Raw genomic sequence first — 13085 nt, 5'->3', positions numbered from 1 at the left:
GTATACCAGAGGTCAGATGGAAGCTTACTTTTGAGAACTAGGAAGAGTGCTCTAAAATTATGACATTCCATTATTGAGAGTCATACATAATCACAGAGCAAATTTAAGTAAGAATTGGGCTTCTGTGACAGAGGGTGGTTCAGAATTATTGAAAGCACTGTGATTTCTTCAATGCAATGCATCATCAGTTGTCTCCTATTAAATTCCAGGATCAGATCATCAATCTATAGTGCTTGTCCAAAATGCATGTGTACCGGCATTTCTGAGTAGGGTTGTATATCACAGACTGACTAGGCTCATAGAGTAATCACTCAGAGAAGTTTCCAAAGTTCTGTTATCCCTGAGACTGGGTGCCAGTGGGTGCCACTGGGACAACTAGACTTTGGGGCTAGGAAAGAGGAAAGGTTTATTTGTGATTAGTCACCAAAATAGAAACCTAAAAACTGCCTGAGATGATGATTACAGTGTTCAGGAAACTAGAACACCCCAAGTGTAACTTAATGTCTCATGAGGCAAAAAGAGAAGACACATGAGTTATGGAAGAACTGAAGGAATTCACTGATAATCTTAACTGAAGTATAAAAACTAAAGTTTCCAGTACCACATTGTTTTCTTATTTTTGCTTTCACTTTTGGAGTTTGGAAGGTCTCTTTTTTAAAAAAAAAATTATTCAAAATGATGGGATTATACTTGCTTGGGAATGTGTATGATACTTTTTTCCCCCGTGACTATACTACTACTTTTGGTTTTATAGCATCAATATTATTCTTCTCCAGAACCTGTTAGCAACTAAATAGCTAAACCTATGGTGACTTTAAAAGTTTCAAGTTTTGAATTTAGAGGGAATGAACCACATGAAGTGAATAAACATTAAAAGTTCCCATAATATGAATTTTAGACTTAGGGATCAATATATGCAGTCTTCTGTAGAAAATCATATGTAAAAATGTGACTCTTCTCTTTTTATCCCCTCAAATTACTAAAATTCTGCTGTAGAATTTAAAGATTAATAGAGATTTTTAAGAGGAAGTTAAACCTGTGGATGTTTATATCTTCCCAAATATGTGTCTCGTCTCTTTTAATCATTAACTTTCTGTGACATTTTTAACCACTGATGGTTGAGTGCCTTTTAAATTGTATCAACCCTTGTTCCAGCATGGGTTTCTTTTATATTTATTTGCTTAGGCAATTGTTGGTCCCAATTTTGTGCATAAGTATCAATGACAACTCCTTATTTAGTGTACTGAGAATTTATTCAATAGAATTCAATGTAATTATTCCATTCTTGTCAAAGAAAACAATGTACTACAAGAACACTGGAGGCTTTTGATACATTTCCCATCTCTTTCTTATCTTTCTCATTTGCTAAAGCTGTTATTGAGATGGGCAGCTAAGTGGTATAGTGGATAGATCACTGACACAGAGTCAGGAGGACTGAATTCAAATTTAGCTTGTATGACCCTGGACAAGTCACTTAACCCCAATTGTCTCCAAAAAAAAATATTACTGAGGTAATGTATTCAAAGACATGTTTAGCTAACTATAGATGAGAAAGAATAAAATTTCAAAGAGCTTTGAAATCATTGCCATGTAAGTATATACTTTCTATTTCTGTATTTAAAAATGAGGCTATTCTACTTTGGGATATTTATTCTAATTTCTATAAAAGCAATGAATCTCTTCCTGAAGAAAATCTTTAGTGATTTCTATATTGAGGATTCTGGATAATCTACCAGGTTTTTAACCTCTTTCACTTCATGATTCATAGTCATATTTTCCAAAGTGCTTTTTCGAGTCTCTCATATTTACTTTTACGTTGAAATTGCCAAGTATCAATGTATAAGTTCATTTGATTTACTGAATTTTATCAGTTTTCAGAGGTTTTCTCTATTTCCTCATCTTTTATAATGTTATTGTAAAATCTGGAGTTAACTTCATTATAATCTATGCACTTGTGTTTTACATCAGTACTGAAATCAAGATGAACAAATATTCCATGAAATTATGTTTCTTGGGGATTTTTGGCAAAAAAGAAGAATTTTGACAGTTAACTTAATAATATCTTAAGATTATGTGAGTTATTCTTCCATTAGCTGAACATTCATAAATTTTTTTTCATTTATTTTGCATGATTATTGTTAGCTTTTTCCTGTGTGTTAATAAATTGGTTACAAAGATCATTTATTAACAGTATCAAATATATGTAATTGTTCTAAAACTTGATTCTCAAGACCTCAGGCTTCCATTGTCTTTGTCAATAGTTAACTGGATGATTCTACTTTAGTCCTTTAACATCTTTTAATATTTTCATCAGGAAAAGATTGATTATAATTCATGTTTATATTGAAATTTATAACTTAAAATGTGCTTTACACATATTATTTTATTTGACCCAATGAGATGGAAATAGTACAAATGTCATTATTCCCACTTGATAGCTGGAAAACAAGGCTCAGAGTGGCTAAGCACATTGCCAAGAGTTGCTAAGAACATTGCCCAAAATCATACATCTATTAGGAAGTAACTGAACCAAGATTTTACCAAAGGTTCTCTGGTTCTAAATGAAGTACTTCCAACTCCCCCACCCCCAAAAAACCCCAACTGCATTGACCCAAATGCATTGTCCTTAATGAGGGTGTTGAAGTAGAAGAGAGAAGTTCTCTTCTAGTTTTGAAATTCTGTGATTCCACAACTTAAGCTCAATTTAAGGAAAAGATTTCATCTGTCATAATTGTGATTTTTAATGTATCGAAGCAGATGCTGAAGTACATTAAAAATCAAAATTAAAGCTCCTCTAATAAAAATGAGGGGGTTAGTATTATCATCCCCAAAATGTGTCAGGTCTCTATGGTCAAAGATATAGTTTTTTCCCAGTAGCAACATATGATTGATAGATTTGAACCATAAGGAAAGCTAAATGCCACAGAATCAATGTTTTCAAGATATGGTGTTAAAGGAGACTTCTGAGAGTCCTTTGAACTACAAGAAAATCACATTAGGCAAAACTTAATGAAAATAATTCAGACTATTTCCTGGAAGGTCAAATGCAGGCAATAAAACAAATATTGTTGACTATACCTTGACAAGATAGGACTCATTGAAAAAGACTCTGATGTTGGGAAAGATTGAAGGCAAAAGGAGAAGGGGATAGTAGAGAATGAGATGGATAGATAGTGTAATGAAAACCATGAATATTAATTTGCACAGACTTTGAGACATACTGGAATATAGTTCCTGTCATGCTATGGAATCAGAATGAATAAGACTGAACCACAACATGGTTGAGTAGAATTAAAGGTCTACTCCTTTTCTTAGCATATGAGAAAGGGCTGCTTCTTCTCTACTGTTAAAAATCTAATAATGAGATTATGACGACAATAACAATGAAGACAATAATTCTTAGTAGCCCTTGTTCCATTTTTTATCACTTCTTCAATGATACAGGTAACCCAGGAAAAAGGGTTACACTTAAGGGAAAAACATTTGTGTCCACTTCATAGGTTACTTGCACAAAAGATAAAATCCCTGGTTATAATCCTTCTTATAATTTTTAGTCTAGTCCCAGGATAACAGAAACAGTCATTAAGTTTATGACTAAAATACTTCCATCTTGAAGTACCAGTTTGAGTTTAGATTAGTCTGTAAAAACTTCTTTGGGAACCCAGGGACATCTCCCTTACATAATAGTAGGGAACTTAATAGAAATTTTTCACCCCCAAATCTTTGTTTTTGAAAAGTTTATATTTGATTCCATTGTTCATTAAAAAGCATTTTCACCTCACATTCTTAATCTATGAGTTTAAAACATTAAATCTTTATTTACTATCAATGGTCACTGAAAAATTAATTTTTTAAATATGTTATGTTACTTTAGAGGCTAAAATTAATTCTGCTAATAAAATAAAGCTAAATTGAAAAATGAATGCAGAATTACTGATAAGGTGATTAAAAGGAAAATTGGTTAAGTATAATAAACATGATTATGGTAACCTTGGGAAAAAGTATTTATGGATCTCTCAATTAAGCTATAAGGAAGCATACATGAAACCAAGTACAAATGTATTACTTATTGTTAGAGAAAAAAGGTACCTTATTGAATTTCAATACATTAAAACTTCTTTTGAAGACATATAAATTCATTTGTCAATTGATAACATGTAAATAAAATAACCTTAAATCAGTCTTACCATGTCTTCATTAGTTCCTTTTACTTTATACATTGCCCAAGTCTTTCCATCATTACTATATGCAATTTTATAGGATTTTATGTATTCTGGGCTTCCAATCCTTTTAGCTCCTTGAGTGATAACTCCAGTGACTCTCATCTTCCTTTGCAAATTTATCTGAAGTGACAATATATCATTATTGATTGTTTAACTATCATTTAATTTCTCAGTTGCAAATATTTCATTTTGATTTTTATGAAAACAAAGCAATTTTTATCTATTAACAAATTTATGATATGAAATTATGAAAAGTTTAAAGCATTATGGAAAGGCAATGTATTATTTCGAATCATTGCTAAGACAAGATAAAGACTTCACAATTTGTTTAATACCTTGCTGTGAATAAGTAGAAATGAAAATGTATTATAATAAAATTTCTCCATGATAAGTGTGGTACATCTATCTATCAAGGAAACAGGGAACCACTAAGAACTGAACTAGACCTCAGACATTATCCAAACTTTCCCTGTGAGGTCTATTTATAACAGCTTAATGAAATGAATATTTGACTTCTATTCAAAGGAAAATCCTTAACATACACAGTTCATTTCAATTTTGGACTACTTTAATTTTTAAGATTGTTCTTCATATGAAAATGTAGTATGCCTACCTTCTGGTACTAGTTCTTACCACCTGGGACAAATAGAACAAGTCTATAAATGATATTTCAAATGTTATTAAATCTGAACATTTTTGGAAACCCTAACCCTAAATACATTAGCTAAAAGCTAAATTTTCTAAGTTAAATATATTCAGTTCCTCCAAATGATTCTTATCTGACATGATTTTTGGTCCCTATACCATCTTCTTCATCCACAATTGGATATCTTTCAATGTCTCAAAAATGCTTCTACAATATAGGAACTGACCATAGAATTCTAGTTGTGGACCAAGTAGGACAGTGAAACTAGTAACTTCCCTTTTTCTGCAAACTATTACAATTATTTTTTTTGCCACTTAGTAAACACATAGCACATACTCAGTAATTCATTCCCTTAAGAAGCATGTCATATACCTGTGAACAGTATGCAATATTAAGACAGATATGCATAATATATGGTCATTTAAGAAGTGAGAGAGAGAACATTTGCAAAGAGGAAAAGCAGGAAATGCTCCCATCAATCGATGCAGAACTGAGATCAGACTAGCATTTTTGTTGTTTATGTTACACTGATGATTCATATCATCAAGCCTGTGATACATTAGAATCAGAATCCTTGATTTCTTTTCACAGGAACAATTTTCTGCTCAAATTTTCTACTTCCCCAAGTTGAAGCCAATTTTTGGAAACTGAGTATATAGCTTCTTCTCTTTCCTGTATTTCATTTTGTGTCTTTTCCATTTTTGTGCCATCAGTAAATTTAGTTAGAAATCAGATGCAAAGCCCCAAAACTCACAGGCCCACAATTTAAACCTAGACCAATTTCCTTTAGACATCTTTTTACATTTTCTGAAATGTTTATGTCCTCAGAACCTTGCATTTCTTTTTTTTCCTTAAAAAACTTGCAAACTTATGAATCCAGGAAAAATGCCAAATTTGCTAATCACATGAAAACTATGAATCATGAATCAAATGAAAAAAGCACAAGCATTTCAAAATTTAGAAAAAGATTTAAGTAGAGGATTTTATGTAAAGAAGTGGACTTGTGCTTTATACAATTGGCTTATTAAAAATGTATATTCAATATAACAAAGTATTAAGAAAATTTCTTTGATTATATCTGCTGAAATTTTTGTCTATATATTTTTAAATCTTTCATTGATTTTCTTTCCTTTTTCCAACCTTTATCCACTACCTTACTTCTTTCCCCAAACAGAACCTCTCCCTTGTAATAATAAGTTTACTCAATAAAATGCATCAACAAGATGTCTATATCTGAAAATATGTCTCATTCCATACCTGTAATACATTAGTTCTGTGCTAAGAGACATGCTTCATTATCATTTTTTTCTCTAGCCATGATTTGTCAAGGCAGAGAATTCTGAAACTTCTCAAAGATGTAACCCTTTACATTAATACAATCATTACGATTTATACATTATATGTTAGTATAATCATTTACATTAATATAATCCTTAATAGTTGTCCCCTACTATGGGACAGCAATATATCATTCCATTCACATACCATATTTTTTTAGCCATTAATCAAATAAAGGTTACTCACTTTGGTTCCTAAAGGCCAACCAATTCCTAAAAATCTCCTCATCACAATAAGGAGTCATCATATAACACATCTTTTATACAAACAAGTCATGCAAAAACAATAGGAAGATGAAGAACTCTTTATTTTTCTCAACCCTTCATCATTTTCACAAAAGAAACAATGATGGTATCAGTTGAATAAGGATAATGAATCATAGTGCAACATGGAGGAAGGGAATATAGCTGGAACCTTGCAGAGGATGTTTGGACCTGCCTGGGACAATCTGAGTGCTGGTAGTTTCCTTAGAGTTTCAGGATGCTGCCTATTTATATTTAGGGCTGTTCGAGTGGTATACTTTGCAGTAGTTGTAGTCAAAAAAAAAAGAATTTAAGAACATATTGAGGGGAAAAGACTACTAGGAGCAAGAATTTAGAAAGCACCTGTTATATATCAGAAAGAAAATAAGCACGTATACAGTTTCTATCATGTACCAGGAACTTTATTAAGAACTGTTTGCAAATATTATCTCAATGGTTTCCCACAAGGACCCTGCAAGATAAATGCTATTATTGCTCTCATTTTACAGTTGAGTTAACTGAGGCAAAACTAAGTGACCTACCCAGGATCACATAACTAGTAGGTATCTGAGGACAGGTTTGAATTCAGGTCTTCCTATTCTAGACCCAGTGCTATACAGTGTATCATCTGGACACTATTACTTATGTTTGACAGAGAAAGTCCAAAGAGAGAAAAAGGAAAGGTAGCAAAAATACTGTAAAAAATGTAGCTTTTTTTACTGTGACTCAGATTTATTATCATCCAAAGTCTTTAGTGTTTTCTTTCTCCAAAATCTAAGTTGATAGAATAGAGGTTATCTAAAACATCCCCTTCATTTTATAGATGAGAAAAGAAGGGCAAATCTCCTGAGTTCATGCCTACTCACCCTCTAGTATTTTACTAGTTGTCCCTGTCCTAAGCCTCATCACCTGGTTGCTTCACACAGCCCTGTCAAGAGTCCCTAAAAAGTCTCCTTCCTCAACTGTGATCTTCACTTTTATAGCTTATGGCACAGAAAAAAAGGTGCAATGGTGTTTTAGTCATGAAGGTCATGTAGCCTCAGTTTATGCTGAAGTCGTGTGGTCATAACTGGCATCACCTGAGTGGACTGTGAGTCAGTTTTGCCATCAGCCCTGAAGGGAATGTTAGTGCTGATGGCACAGCATTCACAGCAATTCCTGCTTTCATCTGGATTCCGATCTTTGCTGAAATACATGGGCTACTCTCTCCCAAGTAGGTTGTCTTCTCTCTTCTTTCTACTTCTCTAATTCTCACCCCTGCTGTCACAGAATATGATATAGACATGTCTTAAGTCTCCCTATCTGTCCTAATGTGCTCCAGAACAAATGAACTGATACTAGGTACAGTCATCCAGCTGGTGGTTGGTCTTGTAAATGTTCAATGTCTTGGTGAATCTTCTATTTGTAACTCTCCACAATGGACTGGATACTACTCCCTCCTATCCCTGGGTCCAGGCTAAGCTAGATCAGTTTGATAGGTTACATAGCAATCTCCCTAACTATTTGGTGTTAGCAATTTGTATATTAAGAAGAATTAAAATTTCCATTGTCCTCTTCACTGAATGTTTTTTTTCCCCAAAGATTTTTATGGATAACATTTATGGGACATGAATTTTCAATTTTCCAAGCTATATATGAATTGTATGTATAAGTGGATTATTGCACTTTGAGGTGCAATATAAAGTGTTGAGCATTCCTTGAATGTTACAATTTGAAATTCAAGACTGATGTTATTTTGATATTATTAAGAATTGTATGGGGTGGCTAGGTGGCGTAGTGGATAGAGTACTGGCCTTGGAGTCAGGAGTACCTGAGTTCAAATCCAGCCTCAGACACTTAATAATTACCTAGCTGTGTGACCTTGGGCAAGTCACTTAACCCCATTGCCTTGAAAAAATCTAAAAAAAAGAGTAGTCTAATGTAGACACACAGAGAATATATACTTCTAGTGAAGTGGTCCAACCTTGATCGCAATATTCTTGAATGAAGCCCACATTTCAAAGACCATTTGTCTAGATTCTTCTCATTGGTGATGACTGATTACTATGTGGTTACACTCCTAGGGGGGGAAATTTGAGAGAACTTGGGAAAAATAATTCTGATCTTCTTGACTAGCAATATTAAGAGTAGAGACATAGGGGTCCGTGTTCTAATCAGGTCACTGAAGGGAAAGAAAGACTCGGGGAAGAAGCACATATGAAAAGCAGCTAGCACTTTGATAATCTCCCTATCAACAACTCGCTATACTAGAAACTGGGGAAATTCATGGAATGAGATGAAATCTTGTTTCAACTATTTTTCCTCTAATAAAAGAATTTATACTTTTTCCTGATTTCTTTGGCTTGGAAAATGGACTTTGAACTGGACTTTGAAGGAAAGGTAGTCAGGTCTTGGATAGATAACTTGAGTTTTATCAGCCTCCTTAAGGGATAACAAACAGGAATGAAGCTGAAACCTAAAAATTATGTACCCTAGACTAACAATGTTTAAGGAAGCAGATAGATATATTTCTAGTATCCCCATTCTTTGAAGAATGTTGTTAAGTTTCTGGTCCCAACTGTTTGTTGCTTTCTCTGGAAGGCATTAAAGTTTGCCTTGGAGAAGGATGGAGGGAGGAAACTAGAATCATCTATTCTCCTTTCTCTATGAATCACATCAGGTCAAATTTATTTATAAAAAATTTATTTATACAATATTTTATTTATACAATATTTATTTATATAAAATAGAAAATATTTTACACAAATGAAATGTTATCAGAAAATAAAGGCAGAAAGATAGACCCAGAGAAGTTATAGAAGGGCTTATTCAAGGTCATGCAGTATATAAGTGATAACAGTAAAAATTTGTAACAAGTTACTTTATTTCCAGTGATTTTCCACTGCTATTATGCTGCCTCTTGAATGATTAAATGTGCAACTAATTCACATAAGGAACAGAAACACCCCAAGATGACAGAGGAAAAGTTGCCCCAAAATATAATTGTTGTAAGTACTCAATAAATGTTTGCTTAATGAAGGAATAAAAGAAATTGTTCTAAAATATTTTATTACTAGATACAATTTATTAAATTATGCTTAGCTTCAAAAATTTTCAAAGTATTTTCAATATTCATAAGCTAACCTTTTAACATTCATATAAAATAAGTCCATTTTAAATAACTAAGAGAAAAATCAATTATCATCCTGTTCTTTGATTTTTTATGAGCTTGGCAGAGACTTCAAGAATGGTATATTTTTTAAGAATTCAAATAAATCATTGTCTCAAAAGAACTTAAAGGTAAAAAGACAATATAGAGTATTGGAAATAGCTCTGAATCAGATACAAGAGGACTGATGCCATAGTCACCAGTCCCAGGAATTAGCTGTGTGACCTACACACACCAATTGACTTCTTTGATTACTCATCTACATAATGGGGATATTCATATTTGTCTGCCCTACCTTGCAGAATTATGATGATGATTAAGGAATACATTCTTAAAAAATCATTTCTAAATGATGTTAATGAATGTAAACAGTTATTTTATAGCTAATGCCTCCAGTTAGCTATCCCATTATTGCCATCCCTTAGCAATTACTCAAAATCCACCTCCACCTGCACAATCTCTGCTCTGATACTCATGGTTCTAATCCTTCCTATCTAAAGACTCTTTGTTCATTGTTCTCCCCGTTAACACTGTCTGTATTATATTCACTAAAATCATATCCTCCAAGGCTCTGCCCTAAACCTTCCTCTCTCTAACATCTATACTCTCTGACTTTTCACAGTGAGGCTTCAGGTGCTAGTGGCTTCCTCCCTGAGTTAGAGCAACACAACCCTATCCCACCTTTCGGGGAATGCCTTCTGTGCTGAGTCTCTCTCTCTCTCCATTGACCTACTGAATCTGTACCCAGTTTCTTTGGTTACTGAACTGTGCTGTTGCTAAGATTCTCTAGAATCTGGTCCCTACCTATGCTGGGCTGCATTCTTCTTTCACCCATATGAGGCAGACATTTCCTGAAGTCCCTCTAGGAAATCTTGAGCTTCATTCTATCTTTTGGAGGGTTCTGTTGTTTTAGGGTCTATTTAGAAACTTTATTGAAAGTTGTTTTAGAGGGAAATTGGAAAAGGTCCTGGTTCTTCCTAGTTTCTCTTCACCATTTTAACTCTACCTAGTAAGTGATTCAGAGAGTAAGTTTTAAGAGAAATGTAATTATGACACACTATTTAAATGTTAGGCAGAATTACAGATATGTACAGATTTCAGGTTTTTACTTATATATTCCAATTGTATTGTCATATAGACAACATTTAGTCATTTAGATTAAAGCCAGTGGAAGGGTTTACATGATCAAAAATATCTAAATAAACTAAAGATGATCATCGGAAAGTGATTACTAGATTACAAAGAATAACACAGAGGAAAAGAAAAGGACAGACATTTATATAACAAGTTTTATGTGGTACACTATTCTTAGCATAGTACAACCAATGTTACAAATTTCAGGCATGCAAATCAATCAATTCATAAGCATATATTAAGTGTGCTAGACCATCGAGTATGTGGAGAGAGAAATGTGTAAGGAATCTGAATAGGGTTGATCCAGTTGTGAGAAACTAAGACAAAAGCATTCATAGGGCATCTAAGTAGTGCAATGGATAGACCTCAGCATAAAAGAAAATTCGTACTGAAGCCCCTAAGAAGAGAGTTCAACTTTCAAAAATGAGCAAAAAGCAAAAGGAGCACTACCAGTAGAAAGCTACTATAATATCAGGGAAGATCAAAGCACCATCTCAGAAGAGGAAAGCAATGACAAAGTGCTGACATATGAAGCCTTGAAGAGGATTATGAATTGTTCTCAAATTCAGAAACTCCTTTCAGAAGAGCTCAAATAAATTTTAAAGACCAGATAGAAGAAAAAAAGTTGAGAAGGGAAATGAGAGTTATGAAGGAGAATTATAATAAAAAAACTAGACAAAAACACAAAAATTGATGGGAGAAAATAATATATTTAAAGGTAAAATTGGTTAAATGGAAAAAAAAAACAAGTCATTTTCAAGGAGAATTGAGTAGAAAAGTAGAAAAGAAAACACAAAAACCTTAACACAAAATTAAAACTGGACAAGTGGAAATTAATGAATCTGATGATTATGTTTCCCCTTCATTCTCAAAGAGCACCATGATACCAGGGAAGTGATGTCATGACAAGCACATATTGAATTTGAGTGAGGGGATGCTATGCTAAGTCACCAGCCTCATTTTCTCCTCCAGAGCCATTTGGCTACAGTGACCAGATGTGAATCAGGATGACTGGAGATGGTATTGGATGCAAGACAATCAGGGTCAAGTGACTTGTCCAAGGTCACACAGCTAGTATTATCAAGTGTTTGAGGCTGGATTTGAATTCCCTCAGGACTCCAGGGACAATGACTATCCACCTAGCTGCCAAAAAAAAATCCTGACCACAAATAGCAACTATGGTAATACAATAGATCTGGGTTCATGTTCAGAAGATAGTAAATTAAAAAAAAAAAAAAACTACTCCTACACCGAAGAAAAATAAATGGTCTCAAGCCCAAAAAGAGTTCTTAGACGAGCTTAAAAAGAACTTTAAAAAACAAATAAGAAAGTTTGAGAAAAAATTAGGAAAAAAATAAGAGCAATTCAAAAAAAAAAAAAAAGAAAGTCAATTGATTAGAAAAAGAGATCCAAAAACTTAGGAAAATAATTCTTTAAATACTACCATTAATGATGTTACAAGATATTAAGACATAATAAAAGAAAACAAATGAAAAAATAGAATGGGATGTGAAACATCTAACTAGAAAAATAAATTGAGGAGAGACAATATAAGAATTATTGAATTACCTGAAAGTTATAATTTTTTAAAAAGTCTAGATACTACATTATGAGAAATTAAGGAAAATTGCTCTGAAGTTCTAAAACAAGAAGATAAAATAGAAATTAAAAAATAATTTACTAATGATCACCTAAAAGGGATCCCAAGATGAAAATTAACAAAAATCATAATAACCAAGTTTATGAGGATTAAGTATCCATCAAACAAAACCAAAAGGCTGGAAAAATAGAAAAAAAAAACTGTAAAGTACGCTTTAAGAAAAATGACTGACCTTGGAAAATAGATTCAGGAGAGATGGTTTAAAAGCTGTTGGGTCAACCTGAAAGCCATGATAAAAAAAAAGAGCCTCTACAATATCTTTTGAAAAATTATCAAGGAAAACTGACCTGATATTCTAGAACAAGAGGGTAAAATAATCCTTGAAGAATTACAAGTGATCAGAAAAGCAAATTCAAATACCAAGGAACTATAGCCAGGATTATACAGGACTTGGTGGTTCTGAATTAATGGATTGGAGGCTGTGGAATATGATATTATATAGGGTAAGGGAGCTTAGATTGCAGTCAGAAATGAATTTGCCTTCAGAATTCAGCATCTTCTTTCAGGGGAAAGATGAGCATTCAATCTAATGAAGTATTTTCAGGCTTGCTAGATGAAGGGACCAGAATTGAGAATATTGGAACTTTAAATAGAAGACTCACAGATGCATTAAAAAATAAATGGAAAGAAAAAAGTGTTAGTCAATAAGACTAAACTGTTTGTATTCCTACCTGGGAAGATAATACTCTTAATT

General features: G+C 33.1%; 1 protein-coding gene across 1 annotated transcript in view; it reads right to left on the bottom strand.

The window, feature by feature from the left end:
- Positions 1–13085, bottom strand: part of EDIL3 (EGF like repeats and discoidin domains 3) — a 629614-nt gene that overhangs the window by 157012 nt on the left and 459517 nt on the right. Inside the window, exon 7 of the mRNA XM_074207740.1 lies at positions 4188–4343. Coding sequence (XP_074063841.1) covers positions 4188–4343 — 156 coding nt within the window. The remainder of the gene's footprint in view (positions 1–4187; positions 4344–13085) is intronic.

Source organism: Macrotis lagotis, chromosome X (genome assembly GCF_037893015.1).
Source record: "Macrotis lagotis isolate mMagLag1 chromosome X, bilby.v1.9.chrom.fasta, whole genome shotgun sequence".
Classification (NCBI taxonomy): Eukaryota; Metazoa; Chordata; class Mammalia; order Peramelemorphia; family Peramelidae; genus Macrotis; species Macrotis lagotis.
This window is presented reverse-complemented; position numbering and strand designations above follow the sequence as displayed.